The sequence below is a fragment of the Scyliorhinus canicula genome, chromosome 15 (genome assembly GCF_902713615.1).
Source record: "Scyliorhinus canicula chromosome 15, sScyCan1.1, whole genome shotgun sequence".
Classification (NCBI taxonomy): domain Eukaryota; kingdom Metazoa; phylum Chordata; class Chondrichthyes; order Carcharhiniformes; family Scyliorhinidae; genus Scyliorhinus; species Scyliorhinus canicula.
In genome coordinates, this window is record NC_052160.1 from 5,506,996 (window position 1) to 5,532,883 (window position 25,888).

Here is a 25,888-nt window from a genome sequence, read left to right on the forward strand (position 1 = left end):
GTCCTGCCTGTTGATAGTCGCACGATGCCCGTTTATTCGTTGTCGCAGTGTCTGCATGGTCTCGCCAATGTACCACGCTTCGGGACATCCTTTCCTGCAGCGTATGAGGTAGACTACATTGGTCGAGTCGCACGAGTATGCGCCGCGTACCTGGTGGGTGGTGTTTCCACGTGTAATGGTGGTGTCCATGTCGATGATCTGGCATGTCTTGCAGAGATTACCCTGGCAGGGTTTTGTGGTGTTGTGGTTGCTGTTCTGAAGGCTGGGTAATTTGCTGCAAACAATGGTTTGTTTGAGGTTGCGCGGTTGTTTGAAGGCCAGTAGTGGGGGTGTGGGGATGACCTTGGCAAGATGTCCATCCTCGCTGATGATGTGTTGGAGGCTGCGAAGAAGATGTCGTAGTTTCTCCGCCCCAGGAAAGTACTGGGGCGGAGAAACTACGACATCTTCTTCGCAGCCTCCAACACATCATCAGCGAGGATGGACATCTTGCCAAGGTCATCCCCACACCCCCACTACTGGCCTTCAAACAACCGCGCAACCTCAAACAAACCATTGTTTGCAGCAAATTACCCAGCCTTCAGAACAGCAACCACAACACCACAAAACCCTGCCAGGGTAATCTCTGCAAGACATGCCAGATCATCGACATGGACACCACCATTACACGTGGAAACACCACCCACCAGGTACGCGGCGCATACTCGTGCGACTCGACCAATGTAGTCTACCTCATACGCTGCAGGAAAGGATGTCCCGAAGCGTGGTACATTGGCGAGACCATGCAGACACTGCGACAACGAATAAACGGGCATCGTGCGACTATCAACAGGCAGGACTGTTCCCTTCCAGTTGGGGAACACTTCAGCAGTCAAGGACATTCAGCCTCTGCTCTCCGGGTCAGCATTCTACAAGGAGGCCTTCAGGAGACGCGACAACGCAAAATTGCTGAGCAAAAACTTATAGCTAAGTTCCGCACGCATGAATGCGGACTCAACCGGGATCTGGGATTCATGTCGCATTACATTCGGCCCCCACCAACAAGCCTGGACTTGCAGAGGCCTACCGACTGAACTGGCTTGGGACAATTCACACCTCTTTAACCTGGAGTTACCTCTCTCTCTGCATCTTTGATGATTTGATTGCCTGCAGGTGCTCGCATTCCGGGGCATCTCTGACTGTGTCTATATAAACATTTCTGGAACAAGCCTTTCCATTCACCTGAAGAAGGAGCCGTGCTCCGAAAGCTCGTGTTTGAAACAAACCTGTTGGACTTTAACCTGGTGTTGTAAGACTTCTTACTGTGCTCACCCCAGTCCAACGCCGGCATCTCCACATCATGTGTAGATGTAGATATTAGCCAATTAACAAAAGACACAAAGCGAATAAAATCAGTTGAAGAGCAATAAAATGATTTTAATTTCAATAAATCAGATTCTGTAACCCGACAAAGTGAAAAATTGTCAGTCATTGAGGGCAAGGTTTTCATGGAAATTGGCAAAAGGCTGATGGCAGGCGGGAAAAGCGGCTTACAAGCTGCCAATGGCAAGGTTGCCTTTTTCTGCCGTGTAGTGCAGCACTTAGGAATAATAACCTGAAATCATGGGTTCCACCACCTATTGCTGACGAAGTAGCCTCTGATTCACCCGCCCAGCGAGCAACTTAGACACCTGAGGGTCGGGATGTCTTTTTTGAAGGCTGCCCCAGCGCAAAGAGAGTAAGTCAGTTCGCGCTGAAACCCCCCCTGGCACTTCACATGGCACTGCCCGGGCATGACCCTCTCCTCCCTGAGTGCTGCACTTGGTGCACACCAGGTGAATGCCTTGGGAAACCAGTTGTGATTCGCGCCGTTCTGCCGTCACGCTGACTTGGATGGATTTTCTCATAGGGGGAGGGGGATAATTCTGGCCTTGGGGGCCGGATAACATGGTAATTCATTGTCATAATATGTACCTATGCACATCATGAGGTAAAAGTAGGCAGTGACAGACACCCAGGTGCGCCAATCAATATACAGAACACAACCAATCACAAGTCAGAACACCAAGTGGGGGGCTTCCAACTATAAAACACACGAGGCATCAGCACTCTGCTCTTTCCACTGGTGATAGCTGTAGTGACAGCCAGGGTGTACAAACTATTCAACACCTTCTACATGTGGATCGGAGCTAGCCTGGTCTAGATAGTTAGTGTTAGTTTACTTTGAGGAGTAGAGAGTCAACCCACAGGCAGCTGTGTGTTTCGTTTTTGGAGTTCAATAACCCTATTGAACCAACGCCTATGTTTGATGTGTTCTTTATCATTTAACTGCATCGTGTTGCAGTCCGTGTTACCCCAGGGTGAAAAACACGACATTTATTATAACGATATTCCCGACAATGAACATCAGCAAACGCGTGCCATCACAAACAGGAAGAGGGGACAATTGAATCACTTGTTTACACTAATGTAAAACGCGACTTTGCAGTTCCCGTTATATATTTCACTCTTGCCGTTGAACCTTCTTGACCCAAATGGGAGTGGAAAATTCTGGCCGAAGTCAGTTGAAATTTATTTCCAGAACTTTCCTTCAGCAATTTTTCTCTTGCCCTGCTCATTTTCCCACAGGGTAAAATACAATTTATGTTATGAAACAGAAAGCAATTACAACTTGCACGTAAAATTTCCCAATCTAAGTCTGGAATATGTTCAAGCTTTGTTCCATGACACTCAGACCCTTTAGTGCTTGAGGCCCCGTTGGATTGCCGTGCCATGTTTCCACCATATGCTCCTAGTCATCCATTTAAGCATGTTTTCTCCCTGCCAAACCTGCTTCTGATTCATATTCTCATCCATCCTAGAATCTGCCACATCAATTTTGAAATAACTGTGCCCCTACCATTTCCCATTTGTGTTTTCCTAATGACTGTCATTTTAAGTCAGTTTTCAGTACTGGTAACACTTATGTTGTACTTTGATGGGCAACACAACACTCGCAAGAACAGATCTGGTAACCGGCTGGGGTGGTTGGATTTGCTGAACAATTCTTGACCTCCCTTTCCCAGATTGTAATACCCTCTTTCTCTTCCCACACCTCCCAGACCCACCTTCATGGATTAAACCAGAACTCCTGAATTTGACTTGCAGGGTACAGTAAAGAGAAATCAGAATGTTTTGTAATTCATCACAGACAGTATCATGCGCAATTTGTGAATTGTGCTTTTAAAATGAGAGCGGTTATGTGGAAACTTTGCTTCTGTTGGAGCGGGGAAGACTTTAAAAAGAAAATTGCGCCCAATATTTGTCCAACCTTTCGTACAAATGGTCAATCAAGAAAAAAAAATATTTACATTATTGCAAAATGAGAATGATTGACAGCATTACATTTTAATCGGAGTTCAAATGATAGAAGCTGTGATTTAGAAATGTTCTCTAACACCTTAAGTTAGGTGTGTCATTTTTTTTTATAGAATGTTTTTTATTGAGTTTTCATATTTTATATCCAACAAATTACAAATTATTGGAGAGAGAAAGAAAAAAAAACACGCAAAAATTAACATATTACAGGTAAGCATCTTCGTAATAACAACTGTGGCCGCCCCCTTTAGCCGGCATACATATTTTATATTCCCCAATATGGCTGAGGCACATGTTTATAGGCATTTATTTATAGTTTGGTTTTGGGCCTTAGCTAGCCATCAAACCCCCATAACGACCCCCCCTCCCCCCCCCCCCCCCCCCCGGGGCCGGTGTGTCATTTTTAACCGACTTCTTGTATCAGTTATTTTGGGATAAGCAGTCCCTTTTAAAAAAAACTAATTTTCAATCATTGATTCCCAGATTTCAATTGGATTGATGGATTAGTAAATCAATTTTGGCATCATCATGAACATTGTAAGATGTAGATAGTCATGCACTTGCTCACCATGCACAAAGTCAGGACTATGAAACACATCGCTTTCTATCTGTGTTTCAATGACAGAGAATTGTGGTAAGTTCTGTGTTTAAAGAGTAATTGTTCTCTCTTGCTGGTCAATGTATGAGATAATGGTTCTGATCAGACAGGCGTCAGTAGGCTGAGAACCTACGGGTGCAAGATTCCATTTCTCAATAAATGTGAAGTGTTACAATTGCTGGCTACAAGCCATGATTTTTCTAGTAACTGACAGCATAATAAATCTGGCGGACAAAGTGTCCAAAAATACTCATTTAGGAAAGACTACTGCATTGTTAAAACATACTGGGCTGAAAGCTTGTTTTAATCTAGATGAGGCCCTCCACATGCACTTGCAGGAACTTTGGATCAGGCATTGAGGCTCAGAAATAACGTTCATGAATTGTGTAAATAATGGTGGGTTGTCATTCTGCTAAATTGTGCCTTTTTCAAGATCGTTCTTTGTTTTCTTGACCAAAGAAGGCTACAAATAGAAACTAATTTGTTGCTGACCTTCTCCAACTATTTGTTTTTTCCAATTTTGGTCACCTGATTTTCTCCCAACTTTTTTTAACTGAGAAAATGAAACTTGGAAAACACCCAGAAGTTTTAAAATTGGCAATAAAGTTGCCGTTCATGATCCATACAATTATACAATGTGATTTTTAAAGCATGGAATGCCTGTAGTTAAAATTATATCATTTCTGTGAAGCTTCCAGGTTTGCTTGCCATTTTTAGATTTTTCTAAGTATTTCAGTGCCAAGCAAAAGAGCTCAGTTCCACTCGATACCTGGTATCACCAAGCACTTCCTATATTCTTCTGGTTATTTCTTTTGTTTTGCATCATAACAATTCCTCGGTCTATCTGAGTGAACCTGCCAATCTCATGCCAGTTTGTGCCCAAAGTGCTGGTTTAGCACAGGGCTAAATCGCTGGTTTTGAAAGCAGACCAAGCAGGCCAACAGCACGGTTCAATTCCCGCACCAGCCTCCCCGAACAGGCGCCGGAATGTGGCGACTAGGGGCTTTTCACAGTAACTTCATTTGAGGCCGACTTGTGACAATAAGCGATTTTCATTTTCATTTTCAAGTGGTTAATTTATACTTGCTCGGTTTATACACCTGCTGGGGACTATATTGAAACTGGGCTTAAAATTTGTACTTTGGACCCTTATTATCCCATTAGACTGAGGGAGATTCAAAAGTTGGAGGAAAGAAAGAACAGTGTATTGATACTACAGCTTCTGCTCTCCATTGTACCGTTGTATAAATGGATTTTCAATTATTTTCTGGTGGTAATAAAATACCGTATGGATGTACTGTCAGGAAATGTGGCTTTGGAATGGGCCTTTAAATGGAAATACTGAAATGTCTCCTAGCAACCTTTGACTGTATGACTTTATAAAAGCATGCTCCACTTTGTGAGTATTATACAATAAAAGCACTCAAATTTCTGTGAACCAGTTAAGGGTAGGGAGGATATAACATCAGCAACTATGTGTTGCACTCTTAAATAACATTGTGCAACAATTATTCTTGTCTTTACCTTTTTTGATTGAAAGCTTGGATTTTCGCATCTTGATATTTGCTAACGCTATCTAGGTATTGCAAAGGTATCTAGCTTGCAGCCATAAATATATCCTGTATTTGAATAGCATAAATTGTTCACATCTTGAAGTTACGAAATTTCCATAAATATTGTACCCTTGAGCTGGCAATCATGCACAGACTCTGTTAACAAATTGGCATTTTTGGTTCATTAAAGCATGTATTGCTCTCCTAAATCTTAAGAAACATCTGTCTTTTTCCTCTAATATTTTTGTTGAATACAATGTTTCTGTAGGTTTTTTTTTGCATGTCTTCACCCTTACTTAGGAGGAAGTATATCACTTCAAAAATAATCTGCAATATATTGCAAGTCTTTCAGAATAGCACAGATCTCGTGTAAGCGTCACATTTGCTTTCTGCTGCACGTCAGCTGTCAAATCATTGATTGGCTCAAAGTGAAGCAGCAGCAAAACAGAATTGAGTTGGAGAATAAAAAAAATAAAAAATGAGGAAAGCTACTTAAAAACTAGCAGTGAAAAGCTACAAAGACATTTTGGGGCATCTTAGCATGTTTGAAATGGGTCTCCATTTCTGTTTCTTTCTCTCATTGTCTCTCATTCACTGACAAACACCGCACTCACTCAGTGAACGGAACGTTACAGCCCTGTCACAGTGGGGGTGAGATTGAAAAATGAAACAACCCTTTCAAAACTCCACTGACTTCAACTGGACCAGAAGATCTGCTGGTGGGAGGGGCCATAGAATTCAGCCCACCGTCAGTCTGTCTCTCTCTCTCCCTCTCTTTCATCCTCTCATTCTCCCTCTCACACACACACACACACACATATGCATTCACAAAGATATACACAAACATCCCTTCTCTTAAATATATTTTTTGTCAGTGGAAAGATCAATTTATGCCTTTACGTCTAATAGTGTTTCACTTTGTCCATTTTTAAGAATGATTGCAATACAAACTGGATGAAGAATTTGAGTACGTTTTCATTTAATGTTTTAAATAAATCTACAAACTGTATAACTTTAAGTAAATAAAGCTGAGTGGGGAATAGAGACAATTAACGTGAAAGTTGAGTGAAAAATCATAAAAACTGTGAGCCAACTCTTTCAGTATATTTAGTTGAGGACAAAATGGACTCTTTTCTATTATCAAAAGCCCAGAATGCTTAAAAATGAATTAAGCTGATTCAGTCATTGTAATTCATTAATCCTGCTAATATATTGTCCATTATATGGCTTTGCTACCCCTATGTTGCATTACAGCATAGCCTCTCACTGACCATGAGCAACACCATAGAGAATTGCTGGTGAAGATTTAAAATTAAATAATGGAAGTGAGGCAATTTGAATAACACTGACTCTGCTCCTGCTCGGGTTCTACTCCGTGATGACAATAGTGTGCTTCCAGTGTATTTCAGACAAGCTCTTCCAACCTCAACCATCAATCAATAACAGTTCCTGGTGATTGCTGCGGTGCTGCAGAATCTCTTGTGTATTTGGGAAAGGGAAGAATGCCTCAGAGAACAATGTAATTTGTGTTTCTTGTTCCAGTGCAGGGTTCGACAACCTGCGGCTCCGGAGACGCATGCCTTGATCAATCATTTCAAAACTGTTTAAAAAAAAAAAAAAATTCAAACATTGGGAATTGGATTTCAAAAATAAAAGATGTTTACATTTGTGACTCTCAAGTAAATATTGGTCAGTTATCTGCGTAAACTTTAAGGGGTTGATGGTGATTAAATAGCTTGTTTCAATTCTTTAAACCGTTAACATTGTACTTGTGAGAAAATATTCAATCAACAACCTTTTGTAAAAGGAACTGCATACAGTTTTCACAGTTAAGAACATCTAATATTTGAATTAAGGGAAAAATAAGAATAGACCTTAGAAGAAGAGGTTTGTAAGATGTCTTCTTGAACCCTGAAGGGAACCAAGTGTACGGATTTGACCTCCATTCTAAACACCAGGGTAAAAATTATTGTCGAGGAATAATCTTATTGGCAAGAAGGACGATTGCTAATTTGGTATGCAAACTAACAAGGTTTGTTAGTCAATGCATGGCACAATACACGTTGAATGCATATAGGCTTGCCTTTCCGGGAGTCCCAAGAACATAAGAACATAAGAACTAGGAGCAGGAGTAGGCCATCTGGCCCCTCGAGCCTGCTCCGCCATTCAATTAGATCATGGCTGATCTTTTGTGGACTCAGCTCCACTTTCCGGCCCGGACACCATAACCCTTAATCCTTTTATTCTTCAAAAAACTATCTATCTTTACCTTAAAAACATGTAATGAAGGAGCCTCAACTGCTTCACTGGGCAAGGAATTCCATAGATTCACAACCCTTTGGGTGAAGAAGTTCCTCCTAAACTCAGTCCTAAATCTACTTCCCCTTATTTTGAGGCTATGCCTCAAAGACTTATGGGTCTTCTCTTGGTTCCTTAAACATGGTCTCTTGACTCACGATGCCCTTTCAGATTTTACCTTAAGTCAACTTACCTCTAGCACACAGAACTTACATACAGGTTTAAGGTTTCAACTCTGATGGTTCATTTCTCTTCCTCTCTCTGGTGGAGACAGTTTTCTAATAAAGAAAATTCACCTTCTCTCAGGCCTTTAGCCCTGATACTAGATACCAATGCTGATCTTAATTCTTACAGCAACCTAGCACTGTTACCCCTTACCCGTCAACTGGCAATGTCCCACATAATACTGCTAACCCCTAACTTTCTCTCCTGACAAATGCCTCTAGCAAGTCTTCCGAAATGGAGGAATGTCCCTTGGTAATTGCAAACTACCCTGTCACGCCCCCAGTAATCCTTCCCTATATTTATGCCCATTTTGTCGTCAGCTTTTGCAACATCCAACCCAAGTATGTGTAAAAAAGCAAATTACTGCGAATGCTGGAATCTGAAACCAAAGAGAAAATGCTGGAAAATCTCAGCAGGTCTGGCAGCATCTGTAGGGAGAGAAAAAGCTAATGTTTTGAGTCCAGGTGAACTTTAATCAAAGCTATAATACAGAGAAAGTGGGACATATTTATACTGTGGAGTGAGAATGAAAGGTGAGTCATAGCCACAGAAACCCAGGGAAACGGGGTGCTAATGGCCGCAGAAACCACAGGGAAAGAGTGCTGATGGCAGTCCCCAGAGAGGACAAAAGGTGTGAAATGCTAAACAGCAGAGAAATTAACATCAGAGGGTAAACTGTGACAGATGTAGATGTGGGGGGAGGGGAAGGGGGAAGCAAAGGGAAGGAAAGGTTGATAAGATGGGGGGGGGGTGGGAGGTTAAATATATAAAAAGAAAGGCAAGAGAGAAAGAAATGGTTAAAGACAGTTAAAATGAAATGGGATGAAAACAAATGGGTCGAGGTGGGGTAGAGCTAATCATCTGAAGTTGTTGAATTCAATGTTCAGGCCGGAAGGCTGTAGCATTCCTAACTGGAAAATGAGATGTTGTTCCTCCACTTTGTGTTGAGCTTCACTGGAACATTGCAGCAGGCCAAGGACAGACATGTGGGCCTGGGAGCAGGGTCTTGTGTTAAAATGGCAAGCAACGGGAAGATATGTGTACCTGTGTCAACACAACCAACAACGTCAAACGAAATATTCACAATTCTTGAACAATGGAAAGCATTTTTCTGGCTTCCCCACAACAATCTAACCTTAACTTGTACTTTTTTGATCGGCGACCCATCTTTAGACCATTATTTTAGCCAATCATACTGAAGTCTTGTCTTCCGTTACTGCTAATGCTAGATTCACTGGAATCCAAATATGCAAAATATGTTCCAGCTATAACTTCAAGTATTCTTTTGATATCAATGTATTTTACAACTTATAGATATGTCAATTTAAAGACTTTGGTAATAACATTGCAAAACTACAAACAAATGAGCACAGGGCTAAATAGCTGGCTTTTAAAGCAGGCCAAACAGCGCGGGTTCAATTCCCATACCGGCCTCCCCGAATAGGCGCCGGAATATGACAGTAAGCGATTTTCATTTCATTTTCATTTCAAATTAAGGCTTTCCACCACTAAGCTTATGTACAGTACAATTTGATAATTTAAGATTTATTAATTAAATAATAATTCCAATAAAGTGAAGTCTAACACAAGTTAAGATGGCAAAAACCATCATTTTATTATTGCAATCTGCTTTATTCAATTCATTTGTTATTTCACATGAGACATTCCTTGGTATCAAAGGACTGTTTATGTCTGTACTTATCAATCGCTTTTATACTCATGCTGTTTTAGGTTGAATTCTCAGAGACCAACATCCATGAGCCGTCTCCTTTCACTTATGCTTCATTATCTAGTTCCCTCATCCTATGGCAAACATGTAGACTCATAAAAGAAGAACAAATTGACATTTACTTACTTTTAGCCTCATCAAGCACAAGTATCAGTTCTTGCCTAATAATTATAGGTGAGCTCTCTGTGGTTGCGATGCCACAAACAAAGCCACCATGCTGCCGCAAAGTAATGTGAATTGTCTTTGGGAATGATCATCACTAACTGGTGATGTGATGATCATCATAATGACTTCATCTCAGCATTTTAAAGTGCTACTTAATAACACTTAACCGCCAGGCAAGAATCAAGACCACAAACCACATTAGACCATTACCCTATTGTTGTATAGAAGCTTGTTTCAAATTTTCAACACAACATTGAAATGTTACATTCAGTACCTCAAATCATGTTATTGAATACGTCGATTGTTCACTTGTTCTCAGGAAGCCTTGTACCTTGAATTCACGGATTTACCATTCGTAAGTTGTTCGGTGTGGATTCATGGAACAAAATTCAGTCAGAACTTGCTATTGAAGTTTGGCCCTTACGGAACCCAAACTGAGCAACAGTGAGCAGGTTATTGCCCCTTGATCCTGCAGTCGACAACGCCTTCCATCACTTTGCTGATGAATGAGAGCCGATTGCTGGGACAGCAATTGGCCAGATTGAACGTTTCCTGCTTTATGTGGACACAACATACCTGGGCAATTTTCCACATTGTCAGATAGGTGTTGTAGCTGTTGTGGAACAATTTGGGGCATGGCTAGTTCTAGTGCAGAAGTCTTCAGTACTACATACTGGATGTTATCAGGATTCGTAGCCTTTGCTGTGGCTTCAGCTGGTTCTTCATATCATAGCTGAAGACTGGCATCTGTGCTGCTATGGATTTCAAGAGAAGGTCAAGATGAATCATGCACTCAATGCTTATGGCTACAAATGCTTCAGCTTTTTTCTCGATGGATTCATGTTTCTTGAATGTCATTGAAGCTGCATTCATAGAGGCAATTAGCGAGTATTCCATCACACCCCTGGCTTCTGCCTTGTAAAATAATAGACAGGTTTAATGTCAAGATGTTAATTCCTGATTCTTTGTGGCCGGTCTGGACTCAATAAAATCTGAGATGGATGAGCAGGTATCAATTATTGTTTTATTTCCACCAGCTTGCAAGGCTGACTCACTCGTGGGACATTAGAACACACACAGCTGTCTTCTAAAGTTCCCAAAAGTTAGTGAGAGCTAAGACAAAGAAATCACAGCACATATTGATTGAATCACATCAAGATTCGCATACAAGCTTCCCATAGGCCAATGTATACACCTTCTGACCTGGCCATATATCCTGATTGGCTCACTTCGCATTTTCCCAATCCTGGCCTCTTGTTACCCAGCATCCTTTTCACTATTCTCTCCACGAGGCAAAGCTCCCCTCCCCCTTCCTAGCCATGCTGTGCTCATCCCTTTGTTCTCTTTCTGGGAACTCATTACCCTCAGGGTCCTACTGTCCATCATATTCGTTTGTTCACTTCCTCAAAGAGAAGGGGAAATGTCTGAAACTTTGTAGCTTTTACTTTGTTTCTATGAAGGAAAGTAGCTTCATTTCTAGAAAGTTCATTAGTCACGGAATTTATTGTTCCAATCAACAAATAAAAACATGGTTTGTTACAAGTTTCTAAAATGTTTAGTTTCTGAACTACATTGATAATATTTAATTTTAATGAATGGTGATGTTGCTCTGGCAACAAATTCAAACTCCCAAATATTATCTGCGAGCTAAGTTACTCTTCACGTAAAATAGTTACCTCAGTTTCACAAATATGTTGCTTACCCAAATGATTAAATTGATTTTGAATCTTTCTGAATCTGAAAGAATTCTCATATTCCCTGTTTCTTTCGCTTATCTCACCAAAATAAATAATTAGGCTACATCACGCAAAACTGAACCTGTTTCTCCATACCACATGAAAAATGTTTCTCATTTACTTAGCTCCCTCTAAGAAATCCAGTAACTCTTCCTATCTATCCTATTATGTCACCTAAAGTACATTTGAGATTCTCTCTATCCCAACCCTCAGTTACTTATCTACCAGCTCTTATTTGTTCCAACAAAAGGGCCATGAAGCTGCCAGAGTGGCTAAAAATCACCAAACTTAATTTTTGCTGTCGGCTTTTTCAATTGAGCGCTATGGATTTTGAGATGAATGCTCCTCCTCCATTAGAAGCGACAGGGCTGGCAATATAACAAGGAGGTGGGGGGTAGAGTCTGACCTCTTGTCACTGTCATAGTTTTTTGCTAGTGGCAGGAAGCCCAGTGTTCTGCCTTCCCATTTGTTGTCCAATTAGGGGGGTGCGAGTGGGAAGCTCCTTAATGTCCCTTAACATCTCTTGTCCCCTGGGTTGGGGGTGCCCTGAGGCTTCTGAACTTTCAACCCTTTTGATTGGGGCCGGCAGCTCTCCAGGGCAGGCTGCTTCGACACTGCACTGTGCAGTGGTTTGCACTTTATGTAGTTGGACACTGAATTGTGAGATGGTTAGACCAGGGTAAGTCTCAATAAAATCACATCTCCTCTATACTCCAATGAGTACAGGCCCAATCTACTCAACCTCTTGCCATGGATTTGCCTGGTAACAGCAGTAACACAAATCTAACAATACACAGTAGGATGCAATCTGCCCAGCAACCAGTAGAAATCTGCCTAGCGACAGCAGTAGCCAGCATTCAAAAGGCTGGGTGAGATGCGTCTTTCCCTGGAACAAGATTAACAGACATCGAGATTGATTCAGGTATGAATCGCCTATTGGTGGAAACAGCTTACCTCAATGATTTGGAGATCAGTGAGATGTACACATGTTAATTTTTAGAGTCAGGGAATGTGAGAGGGACAGACAGCCAAATACACAGAATGGAGAATCAAATGGGAACAATAGTATGATTGCCACCACCCTCAGAAGCAGGAAGGCCGGTTTACATCTAGCAGCCTGGAGGGCAGTTTACGATTAACAGCCGAGAGGGTCAGTTTCCCTCTAACAGCCTGCAGGATATGTGGCTGTGCCGTCTTGGCGGGGTGTTCCCCCCCCCCCAAAGAGTGCCATTAGTGGGTCATTCCTGCCACTTGTAGCACCGGGAACGACCCCTCGATTCCCGCCCAGAATGGACTCAGTTGAATCGCGCCCCTGGTGATTTTTTTGGGCTTTGGGGAGTTTTTCGACGGTCTAGCCCAGACTTGGAAATTGTCTCCTTACTGGGGAGCTGAACTCACTGGTCAGACCGGCTCTTCAGAGATAGGACCGCCATTTTGAAAGGGTTCCCCGATCTCTAAGTGAACTTGAGGGTCCTTCACCCATGGGCAATGCCACCTTCCCCCCCACCCTGCACGCATGGGCATTACCCCCCACTCCAGGTGAGGACAACCTGCTATGTGGTCACTAAACACCCTTTCAGGCCTACCCACCGCAACTTTTGGACCCCCTCTTTCAAATCCCCACATTTCAACCCCACAGAGGTCCCTTCATACCTGCCCTTCACCCCTCCAGCCTTCATACTCCCCCTCATGCCCCTTTTCATGGGCATGGACCCGCTCGGGCCTCGACCCTTGACAGTACCACCCTGGCACTTGGGCATCAAGGTGCTAGTCTGGCAGTACCAAGTTACGTGGGTGTCAGATAGCGAGGCAGTGTGCAACCCTGCCCTATCCCCGATCACCCAAGTGTCTCCATTGGCCTGGCAAACTCCCCAAATGCTGTTACGCCTGGTATACATTTGTGTGGACCTGGGGTGACCAGAATGGTGTCCTGGGGTGGCCGTTAGTTCCCACAAGCCCAGATAATCCACCAGATGCATATTTAAATGAGCCTAATAGCTCAGTTCAGTTGAATCTCGCGAGACATCTCGAGCGTCACGAGTCTCACGAGAGGCCTCTTGCGAGATTTAACGGCTTCGTCGTGACAGGAATTCAGGTGCGGCGAGGCCGTTAAATCGCGCCCAAGATGTCTGTATCACAACTGTGCTGTTATAGCTATCGTAATTAATATGATGGGGAGGAGAGTAAAATATAGAAATATGAGTTTAAAAAAAAATAATCACGAGGTTTTAGTTTTGTCTTCAGAAACTTTGATCTTGACTCAAACGTGCAGCCTTTCTTTTTGACATGATTATGTTAAACTCCCCACTGTGTCCTGTCCTAAATTCCAAAAAAGCTACATTTCATTTCCAGAAACCCTCTGAGCATACCATCCTGATTCCTGAAAATCCCTGCTCCCTCATGATCTTCACAGACAAGCAAAGTTATCGCTCACTTCTAACTGACGGGGGACATATATATTTTTCCAATCAGCTAGCTAAGATGAAATTGCTTCAGAATGCTAGCTTTCACTGGTCAGACTAAGGCAAGCATTGAACTATTTTCAATTGTATTAAAAAGACATATGTATATATTTTTTTAAGATTGAAATACATTTACTGTGTGTTTCATTGTTGCCATTTGCATCTTTATGCATGTTTTAAACTGCCCATGCCGCTTGATCTTGTTGTCACAGTTTAATGACAGAATGCAATTACGACTCTTACTTTCATAGCAGTAGCCATCTGTAATATGTTATCATATCGGGGAGTTTGTTGGAATAGCAGGTGGAGCAGCTCTCAAAATTGCAAACTTGTCCATTGGCCTCAGTCCTGTGGTCATGGCCAGGTTGTGATATTAGAATGGTCTCGATTCAGGTTTGCCCCATTGTTGAATCTCCAGTGACCAAGCAGAATTGATAACTATTGGTCATGGTTCAGGCCTTCTTGTCTGCTTGATTGCCTCTGAGACTAACATGAAAATAACTGAGAAATCCACTCAGTCTTGCTCCACACACAAATCTGATTCAGAACAATACCGCAAAATTTCAAAGCTGGTGCCTCACAGATGTTGTCTGTAAACGTTCCGCCCGGATTATAACAGTGCAGAGCCCCAAGAATGAAACCACTCATTGCCACTTTCAACCTGAGCCGCACGAGATTTGGATTATCGTCATGAACTGTGGCCATTGCAGTTCGACAAGAGCTGGGTGAAAATGAGAACATAGAACAGTACAGCACAGAACAGGCCCTTCGGCCCTCGATGTTGTGCCGAACAATGATCACCCCACTTAAACCCACGTAACCCATATACCCGTAACCCAACAATCCCCCCATTAACCTTACACTACGGGCAATTTAGCATGGCCAATCCACCTAACCCGCACATCTTTGGACTGTGGGAGGAAACCGGAGCACCCGGAGGAAACCCACGCACACACGGGGAGGACGTGCAGACTCCACACAGACAGTGACCCAGCCGGGAATCGAACCTGGGACCCTGGAGCTGTGAAGCATTGATGCTAACCACTATGCTACCGTGAGAAACAATGTGAATTATCTTTCTTTCTTCCTCAGGCATTTCCTGCATTGCACGCCCATAACTGCACATGGGCTATGGGAGCAAGGAATTCCGAAATCTGTCTGGTCCCCCTCTACCCCCTCCTGACAAAGTGAGAGAGAGAAAAGCACGACGTGAGGGAAGATGAGAGAGAAGCTAAATGGAAGGAGGGTGGAATAGATGAAAGTGAGGAATGAAGAGGGTGATTTGAATGGGTAGAGAAAGGGAGTCACAATGGAGCGCAAGAAAAGTGCTTTGATTTCAGGGGGAGAGAAGAACATTGACAAAAAAAAGAGGGAAGGAGAGATAGACAAAAAAGAGGGCAGGCATAGGTGAAAAGGTGGGAAGTAAAAGCATAGCCGAGAGTAAAAGTGGAAGAAATTAATCAGTAGCATTGGAAGGTTTGTGGAACAAAAGAGAAAAATGAAAAGTGTAGGAGGGAGAGAAATTATTTTTCTGCCGTGACTAGTATCATCACCTAGTGGGACATCACAAAGGACGAAATGAGCACCCCAACAGGTTTAAGAACCAGTGAATCACATGGTTTAGTTCAGGTTCCTTGTCAAAAATGACAATTAGCCTCCATGAACCATGAGCTAAGGCATTTAAGCATGGTTTTTAATGGTTGGATTGTCATGTATGGGGCTTCTCTAGAATCGGACGATATAATTTGGTCAGTGATTGTGCCAGTGCATTGCAGTAAATGTTTTGTTTTTAATTAATTTGCGTAGTGTCGACCAGATTTGAATCATGATAAAAAACTACTTACAATTTGGTATAAATGATTCTTGTTCAGGCCAAAACGACAAATGATCTTGACAAACTTAAACACAACACATGATTAATAAGAGATGTTCTTTTGAGGTTCGGGTTAAGGTGTGTTTTTTTAGCCAGAACGTGAAGTTGAGGCAGAAAATGAGTCATGATTATATTGAATACCTGGGCAGCCTGGTGGGGCTGTATGGTCCACCTCTGCTCTCATTTCTTATGTTGTTCTGCTCAGACAGTAGACAAGTGGTTTTAGTTGGCACAAGGTTAATACTGTTGATCTCAGGGTACTTAAGGTTAACGCTATCAAAAATGAAAAGCATTGCATCCCTTTTCGCACTCCTTCCCATCAGAAGACAAAAAAATCATCTGAGAGTTTGTTTTAATCGTATGTTGCTTTTTGAAAGTTTTGTTTCCTGAAGTCTGATATGGCAGATGCCCTTGTTGTTTACTTCAGAAGATTAACAATAGACCGGCAGCTACAGTGACAGTGTGCTCTTATTGATTGAACACGTTCTACTTTTGCCAGTGACAGAATGATCTCTTTTCAATGGAGTTGACGCCAATTGCTGATGGCTGTTCCAGAGATGTCCAATTTGTCTGTGAGACTGGCTGAAACACTGCAGAGCAATTAATGATGGAACATCGCTTCAGTCGAGACAAAGGAAATCTGAAAATCAGTGTTCTCATTGTTATTGTTCTCAATTCAGAACAAAGAAATGTGTATCGGAGATTTTAATCATTGATGCTCTCTCAGTTAAACAGGCTTGTGACTGATTGGCCTCCTCTTTAATAAATCAGAACATTTGTTTTTAAATCTTTTTATTCAAGGCATTTTCACATATACAACAAGAATCAGAACAACAAGACAATTCAATAAATAATAAACAACCTCACCCTACCTCCTCCCCTGACACTAACCCCACCCTACCTCCTCCCCTGACACTAACCCCACCCTACCTCCTCCCCTGACACTAACCCCACCCTACCTCCTCCCCGACACTAACCCCACCCTACCTCCTCCCCTGACACTAACCCCACCCTACCTCCTCCCCGACACTAACCCCACCCTACCTCCTCCCCTGACACTAACCCCACCCTACCTCCTCCCCTGACACTAACCCCACCCTACCTCCTCCCCGACACTAACCCCACCCTACCTCCTCCCCTGACACTAACCCCACCCTACCTCCTCCCCTGACACTAACCCCACCCTACCTCCTCCCCGACACTAACCCCACCCTACCCCCTCCCTGACACTAACCCCACCCTACCTCCTCCCCTGACACTAACCCCACCCTACCTCCTCCCCGACACTAACCCCACCCTACCTCCTCCCCGACACTAACCCCACCCTACCTCCTCCCCGACACTAACCCCACCCTACCTCCTCCCCGACACTAACCCCACCCTACCTCCTCCCCTGACACTAACCCCACCCTACCTCCTCCCCTGACACTAACCCCACCCTACCTCCTCCCCTGACACTAACCCCACCCTACCTCCTCCCCTGACACTAACCCCACCCTACCTCCTCCCCTGACACTAACCCCACCCTACCTCCTCCCCGACACTAACCCCACCTTACCTCCTCCCCGATACTAACCCCACCCTACCTCCTCCCCTGACACTAACTCCACCCTACCTCCTCCCCTGACACTAACTCCACCCTACCTCCTCTCCTGACACTAACCCCACCCTACCTCCTCTCCCCGATACTAACCCCACCTTACCTCCTCCCCGACACTAACTCCACCCTACCTCCTCCCCGACACTAACCCCACCCTACCTCCTCCCCGACACTAACCCCACCCTACCTCCTCTCCTGACACTAACCCCACCCTACCTCCTCCCCCTGACACTAACCCCACCCTACCTCCTCCTCGGACACTAACCCCACCCTACCTCCTCCCCGACACTAACCCCACCCTACCTCCTCCTCGGACACTAACCCCACCCTACCTCCTCCCCTGACACTAACCCCACCCTACCTCCTCCCCGACACTAACCCCAACCTACCTCCTCCCCTGACACTAACCCCACCCTACCTCCTCCCCCTGACACTAACCCCACCCTACCTCCTCCCCTGACACTAACCCCACCCTACCTCCTCCCCCTGACACTAACCCCACCCAACTTCTTCCCCCTGACACTAACCCCACCCTACCTCCTCCCCTGACACTAACCCCACCCAACTTCTTCCCCCTGACACTAACCCCACCCTACTTCCTCCCCCTGACACTAACCCCACCCTACCTCCTCCCCTGACACTAACCCCACCCTACCTCCTCCCCCTGACACTAACCCCACCCTACTTCCTCCCCCCGACACTAACCCCACCCTACCTCCTCCCCGACACTAACCCCACCCTACTTCCTCCCCTGACACTAACCCCACCCTACCTCCTCCCCCTGACACTAACCCCACCCTACCTCCTCCCCCCGACACTAACCCCAACCTACCTCCTCCCCGACACTAACCCCACCCTACCTCCTCCCCGATACTAACCCCACCCTACCTCCTCCACGACACTAACCCCACCTTACCTCCTCCCCGAAACTAACCCCACCCTACCTCCTCCCCCTGACACTAACCCCACCCTACCTCCTCCCCGACACTAACCCCACCCTACCTCCTCCCCGGCATCAACCCCACCCTACCTCCTCCCCTGACACTAACCCCACCCTAACTCCTCCCCCGACACTAACCCCACCCTACCTCCTCCCCTGACACTAACCCCACCCTACCTCCTCCCCTGACACTAACCCCACCCTACCTCCTCCTCGGACACTAACCCCACCCTACCTCCTCCCCTGACACTAACCCCACCCTACCTCCTCCCCTGACACTAACCCCACCCTACCTCCTCCCCCTGACACTAACCCCACCCTACCTCCTCCCCCTGACACTAACCCCACTCTACCTCCTCCCCGATACTAACCCCACCCTACCTCCTCCCCGACACTAACCCCACCCTACCTCCTCCCCTGACACTAAACCCACCCTACCTCCTCCCCCTGACACTAACCCCACCCTACCTCCTCCGCTGACACTAACCCCACCCTACCTCCTCCCCCTGACACTAACCCCACCCTACCTCCTCCCCGATACTAACCCCACCCTACCTCCTCCCCCTGACACTAACCCCACCCTACCTCCTCCCCCGACACTAACCCCACCCTACCTCCTCCCCTGACACTAACCCCACCCTACCTCCTCCCCTGACACTAACCCACCCTACCTCCTCCCCGACACTAACCCCACCCTACCTCCTTCCCGACACTAACCCCACCCTACCTGCTCATCTGACACCCTCTGGACTTGCAACCACCTCCACACCCAGCACCTCGGACATCACTTCCGAAAACCCCTACCAGACCCCCCTCAATCTCGTGGGGGATGGGGAGCATCACGCAGAGGGTCTCATTGTATGTGGACAATCTGCTATTATATATTTTGTGCCCAATGGGCAGCATCGGAGCACGATGGAGATCCGGGGGAATTTGGCCGTCTTGTGGGATACAAATTGAATATAGGAAAGAGCGAGGTGTTCCCGATTGAGGACAAGGGCAGGAAAGGAGACGAGGGGAGTTGCCGTTTCGGGTGGTGGGTATCAGTTGGCGCGTAGTTGGGCACAATTTCACAAACTGAACTTGGCTCGGCTGGTGGAGCAGATGAAAGTGAACTTTAAGAGGTGGAATGTGTGGCCGCTGTCACTTGCAGGGTTGGTGCAGACAGTAAGGATGACGATGCTGCCAAGGTTTCTGCTTGCATTTCAGAATCTCTCAATCTTTGTTCCCAAGTCATTTTTTAGGAAGGTCAATGGCTGATCTCTGTGGGTGGGGAAGACCCCGCGGGTCCGGCGGGCTTTCTTGGAGGGGAGGTGAGGGGCGGAGGAGCTGGCTTTGCCAAAGGTGAACTATTATTGGGCGGCGAATATTACTATGGTTAGGAAATGGGATGTAGGACAGGATTCAGTGTGGGTGTACGTGTTTGAGGGTTTTGTTGCTGGCGCCTTTGCCGTTCTCACCAGCCAGGTACTCCATGAGCCCAGTGGTGGCGTTGGCCCTAAAGGTGTGGGTCAGTGGAGGCAGTATCTGGGGCTGGAGGGTGCCTCAGTGTGGGTGCCAATCTGCAATAACCATGGGCGAAATTCTCCGCAACGGCCAACGCCGGAGTGAAACCCGGAAGGTTTCACTCCGGCGTCGGAGGCCACTCCTCACCCCCTATTCTGCCTCCCCCCGGGGGCTAGGAGCGGCGTTGCGGGAAACTCGGCCGCCGGACCTTGACGCTTGTATCAAAGCGGCGCGCCGAGATTGACGCGGCCGGCGGCGCCTAAGTGACGTCAGCCGCGCATGCGCAGATTGGCCGGCTCCAACGCGCGCACGCACGGTTGCCGTCTTCCCCTCCGCTGCCCCGCAAGACGTGGCGGCTTGATCTTGCAGGGCCGCGGAGGGGAAAGAGTGCATCTCTTAGAGACGCCGGTGCCCCATAGGTTTGCACCGGAAGGGCTGAAATGAATTGAAATGAAAATCGCTTATTGTCACGAGTAGGCTTCAATGAAGTTACTGTGAAAAGCCATTCCGGCGCCTGTCCGGGGAGGCTGGTATGGGAATCGAACCGTGCTGCTGGCCTGCTTGGTGTGCTTTAAATGCCATCGATTTAGCCGTGCGATTTAGGCTGGTGCGAAGTTTAGGGGGTGGCAGGGATTGAACATTTTGGCAACTTGTTTACAGGGGGCCAATTTGCAGGGCTGGGGGACCTGGAGGAAGTGTATGAGTTTTCCGGGGGGAATTGCCCATACCTACTCTCTACCCACACAAAGAACTACTTGGATGAGGCTTAACCTCGCACACGACGAGGACGCATTCACCGTCCGCAAGGCCTCTGCCCACGTCTCAGCTCCCACCTCCCCTCCCAGCTCCTCCTCCCATTTACGCTTAATATCCCCCACTAAGGATCCATCCCACTGCACCAACTCCTTATAGACATCTGATACCTCCCCTATTTCATCCTTCGACAGCACCTTGTCCTGCAAACCCAGGGGTGGCAGCCCAGGAAAAGACGGCACAATTCTTCGTACAAAGTCCCGAACCTGCAAGTACCTAAAGCCATTCCCCCCAGAAAACTTGTACACTCCCTCCAGGTCCCACAGCCCTGCGAATCTGCCCCCTGTTAACAAGTTGCCAAAATGTTCAATCCCTGCCACCCCCTAAACTTCGCCCCATCACTTCCAGCAAATACGCCCACTCCACCCAATCAAACTCCTTCCCCGTGTCCATCGCCACCATTATCTCCTCCTCCTGCCCCTCTGAAGGCATCATAATTACATTGAGTAATCTCCTCACATTCGCTGACAACTGCCTCCCCTTCACAAAACCTGTCTGATCCTCGCCTATCACCCGGGACACAGTCTTCAAATTGTGATGCCAATACCTTCGCCAATAACTTGCCGGGCATGTTCAATGGTCATATCAGGCGGTACCATCTGCACTGCTCCGGATCCTTATTCTTCTTTAAAATTGGAGAGGGAAGCCTGCGGCAATGTGGGGGGAGTTCCCCCTTTTCCCTCGCTTCATTATATGCCCTCACCAGCAGTGGCCCCAGGTCCGCCCCAAACGTTTTATAAACCTACTGGAAACCTGTCCGGGCGGTCCAAGCTTGGATCGATGCCTGTATTAAAATAGCCCCCCATAATTAACCAATGCGAGTCCAAGTCCAGAATCCTCCCTAACACCTGCTCATAAAATCCACGTCATCCCATTTCGGAGTATAAACATTTACCAGAACCACAGATATCCCCTCTCACCCGATGGTGGAAACCGTTCCTTGATTTCTTCAAGGAGGTTTGAGGGGTCAGAACGGGGGGAGGGGGTTGGGGGGGGGGGGGGGGGTGCAAGTGGGTTAAAATGAGGAAGGTGAAGTGTGGTGGGGTGTTGGTATCAGGGGGTTTGTGGGTTGATGTGCTGTTCTTCTGATATTCTGTGTATACATGTAAAATGCCTTGATTAAAAATATTTTAAAAAACAAAGCACGGCTGAGATAAATGGTGCAGAGATGGATGTTATCTTTGTACTAATGGATCCTGATCCTTCGAATGATGTCGGTGTAGGGGAGGAGGGGAGGAATAAGGAGCCTTGGGGACTCTTGGAAAGAGAAGGCTTTGCTGGTGATGCCCTGGCCATAATCCAATGGGTAAAAGTACAACAAAGTTTGGGGACTGTCGCTGAGCAGGTCAGAGGTGGAGATATATTAGAGGAGGTCACCCATGTCAAAAGCTGTGGAGTGAGTCAGAAGGAAAAGTACAGGAAAATCATAGGTACTGAGGATCTAATTTGTGACTCTGATAGGGAACATTTCAGTCCTGTAGCAGGGAATGAAACATAGAACATAGAACAGTACAGCACAGAACAGGCCCTTCGGCCCTCGATGTTGTGCCGAGCAATGATCACCCTACTCAAACCCACGTATCCACCCTATACCCGTAACCCAACAACTCCCCCCCTTAACCTTAGTATTAGGACACTACGAGCAATTTAGCATGGCCAATCCACCTAACCCACACATCTTTGGACTGTGGGAGGAAACCGGAGCACCCGGAGGAAACCCACGCACACACGGGGAGGACGTGCAGACTCCACACAGACAGTGACCCAGCCGGGAATCGAACCTGGGACGCTGGAGCTGTGAAGCATTTATGCTAACCACCATGCTACCGTGAAACCTAATGGAAACGATTCAAACACGGAATTGCTGGAAAAATGGGTACATATTTGGGAGGTGACAGTAGGGTTAAAGGATTTAAAGAGATTCAAAAGATTATGAACAATCATATTTTTCTTACCAACTCCTCACTTGAAAGAGGCAACTCATGCTATAGGACTACTGCTGTCCTCATTTAAGAGACTTGTTCTACACATCTGATCTCGACAGTATATGTCAGCACACCAATCTATCTTCCGAGCCTTGTTCTGCCTCTACTTGATGTCTGTACTTGTAACCCCTCTTGCTGCCCTAGTTGAAATCAAGAGAAGCAGTGCATTGAGCATTGAACTTAAGCCTGTGCTCTACAACTCAATTCTACACTGTATAATGCATTTATGTACCAAACCTGTAAGCAGTCCAAAGGTGCCAGTAATACAGTTGCATCTTTAAATCTTTGTTTCTAGTAACTCCATTTTCTGAATTCAGTTTTCCAGGTTAAATTTTGTTTTGTCAAATTCCAGCTGACATTCCGCTGATAAAATCTTGATGTTACCACACTGATTATTTTTATTTTGCTTTCAGGCAAAATGTCGCACTGTAATGGTCATAGAGCGAATGGCTAGCTTGGTCTGTGTTTAATGAAGCTGTCAGTCTCTCTGTTTATTTGTTAGGCCCTCTTTTAACTTGATGGACTACTTCACTTCATAAATAATCATCCTTATTTGCAAATTGTTGCTTGCAAGCTAACTTTTTACTTCAAAATGCTGCCTTTTTCCATTCAAATTAAATTAGTTGAGGGAACTTGAGCTCCTTTTTCATTTTTATTTTTAAAAATATATTTAGAGTACCCAATTATTTTTTTTTCCAATTCAGGGACAATTTAGCGTGGCCAATCCACCTAACGTGCACATCTTTGGGTTGTTGGGGTGAGACCCATGCAGACACGGGGAGAATGTGCAAACTCCACAAGGAGAGTGACCCAGGGCCGGGATTGAACCAGGGTCCTCAGCGCCGTAGGCCTTAGTGCTAACCATTATGCCACATGCCACCCTCCTTTTTAATTGGGAATACTAAAAGTTGTATGCTGTGAGTTTGCGCCCGTGGTTGCCGTGAGCGCAAATGGTGATTTGGGTGCAATCTCTCGTGAGTCTCGGAAAACAAGAATCTTGCCGGCAAAATCTTGTTTTCTGATTCAGCTCACCCCTTGTTGGTGACGTAGCCAGGTCCCTGCTCGGGAAGGTTAGGAACCTCATTTCAATATAATTAGAGGGATTCCCCGGCATATTGTCCCCCCACATTTGGAATTCCCCTCTTGCGGCGTAATGTTATGTTGCCGAGATTTACTGCTTTTCCAAAATGGAAACCAGGTGAAGGGAGACAGCCTGAGTTGCAGAGAAAGGTTTAGCACACGGGCGAGAGGGACATGCCCGGGCAGTACTGTGGCATGGGGGCAGTGCCAGAGGCAGAGCTTGGGTGGGGCCTCTGGGGAACTCCACTGGGGGTGGAATTGTTCCCTTTATCCACGCGTGGGGATTCATTGGGGGATGTATTTTTTTATATTTGTGCGCCCTTTGGCGTTGCCAGCTCAATTAGCCCTCCCCCACCAGCATGATGGCGTGGGTCAAGGGATTTCTTCAGCACAGAGTGCTGCAAAATGTGATGAGAGAAGCAGACTGTGCAGCCTTCGAGCTGCACGCCCGGTTCCTCGCCTCAGCCAGCACTCTGTGCAAATGAGGGAAGATTCCGCCCATAGTTCCTGTGAGTCTGTGGATGTGTCCCACATTTTCCGTTAAACAAACTTCATGGCATTAGTTCCTGCTGTCAGACTCTGACTTCTGTTCCATTCTGGAATTGTCACCATGCATGATCAGGCCCCAAAATAGGCTTTTTTGGTGTTCTTTCTGAAAGTTTATTTTGTACCTCCCTATTAATCTTTCCATAGCTGCACTACACAGACCCGTTCTTGGCAGAGAAGACAAACTGTTAGATGTCTAGTACAAACTGTATCTTGAGTGGAGCAATCTTCACGTTAGTGTTTTTACTTCTTCAGATTGTGGAGACCCCGTGTGTCTGACGGAGGGGGGGGGGGGGGGTACACTGCTTCTCTCCAGACAGGGAATCAGGTATCGGGTTCAACTCTTGACCAAACTTTATCCTGCGGTTACCCCCTGTTGTATCTTTGAATTTGATGAAGTTTTGTTTAATTTACGGTTGCCGGTTGTTGGTGAGACATTGCTGAAACTCAGTAGAAATTCAAGTTAAAAACTTGTCAGGTGCAAATAAGAATTGTTTTATTGAAGTTCATTGGTTACAACTTGAAAATGATTTAAAAGGTAGTTTGTAGACAATTTGATTTTCTTCAAAGAATCACAGGAATTATCTTCTGAGACAATAGCCTGAACACAACTTTAAAAGTCAAAGGCTGAAGTCAAAGTATGAAAATGAAATAGGAATACAGAACTCTTTTCTAATTCTCTACCTTTACTTTCTCTCTCTCTCTCTGTCTCTGTCTTGTTCTCTTTGTCTCTTTCCTGTCTCTTTCTCTCTGTCTCTTTCTGTCTTTCTGTCTTTCTTTCTTCTTGTCTAAAATGGTGGCCAAATCATCCATGGATATACTCTTTCATATCTGTCTTAAGCGATCCGATCACACCCCAATATAATCCTAATTGGTTTAAGCTATATTCAAAACACATTTGATTTGATAACAAGCCATCCATCCTCCCAATGCAACGCCACTTCCAATTGTTGCTTATCTGCAACAATTGAGACGTTAGTCATCTCATCATGCTATTATTCCGAAAATATAAATGAAACTGTATTTTGACACAGTCTAAAATGTTTCGGCTTGCATACGTTATGGAATGTGGTTCAGGCTGTTATCACAAGTGGCCAGAAATCAGAACAATGGAGCCTTTAATTATTCCACCTTACAACCCATGGGATTCAGCCCGTGCCCTTGAAAGAATGTGATGTTTTTATCAGTGGTTCTGTTTTTCCCAAACACATGTCTGAGTTTGGAAGTTGTATATTTCTTTCATTTTAAAACTGGGATTTAATATTTCTGTCTTAAACAGTCTTCTTACCTATATTAAGTGTATACCTGACTTCTACACCCCCTACTTAGATAGGTCACCTGATCAACTGGGTGATTGGAGGGAGCTATTGACGGAGGCTTCTCGTATGAGGTCAGTCAGAGATCACAAATGAGGTAGACCTTCTTGGATGGATTGGTTAAGCT

The 25,888-nt window shown here is 45.5% G+C and overlaps 1 protein-coding gene across 5 annotated transcripts in view; it reads left to right on the forward strand.

The window, feature by feature from the left end:
• Positions 1–25,888, forward strand: part of snx29 (sorting nexin 29) — a 596,020-nt gene that overhangs the window by 245,724 nt on the left and 324,408 nt on the right. The window contains exon 17 of one of the 5 annotated variants that reach the window (XM_038821152.1): positions 16,475–16,762. The exons of the other annotated variants lie outside the window; for them this stretch is intronic. Within the exon in view, the coding sequence (XP_038677080.1) occupies positions 16,475–16,477 (3 nt within the window). The 3' untranslated portion in view covers positions 16,478–16,762. Of the gene's footprint in view, positions 1–16,474; positions 16,763–25,888 lie in introns of those variants that run through there. 5 annotated transcript variants of the gene reach the window in all.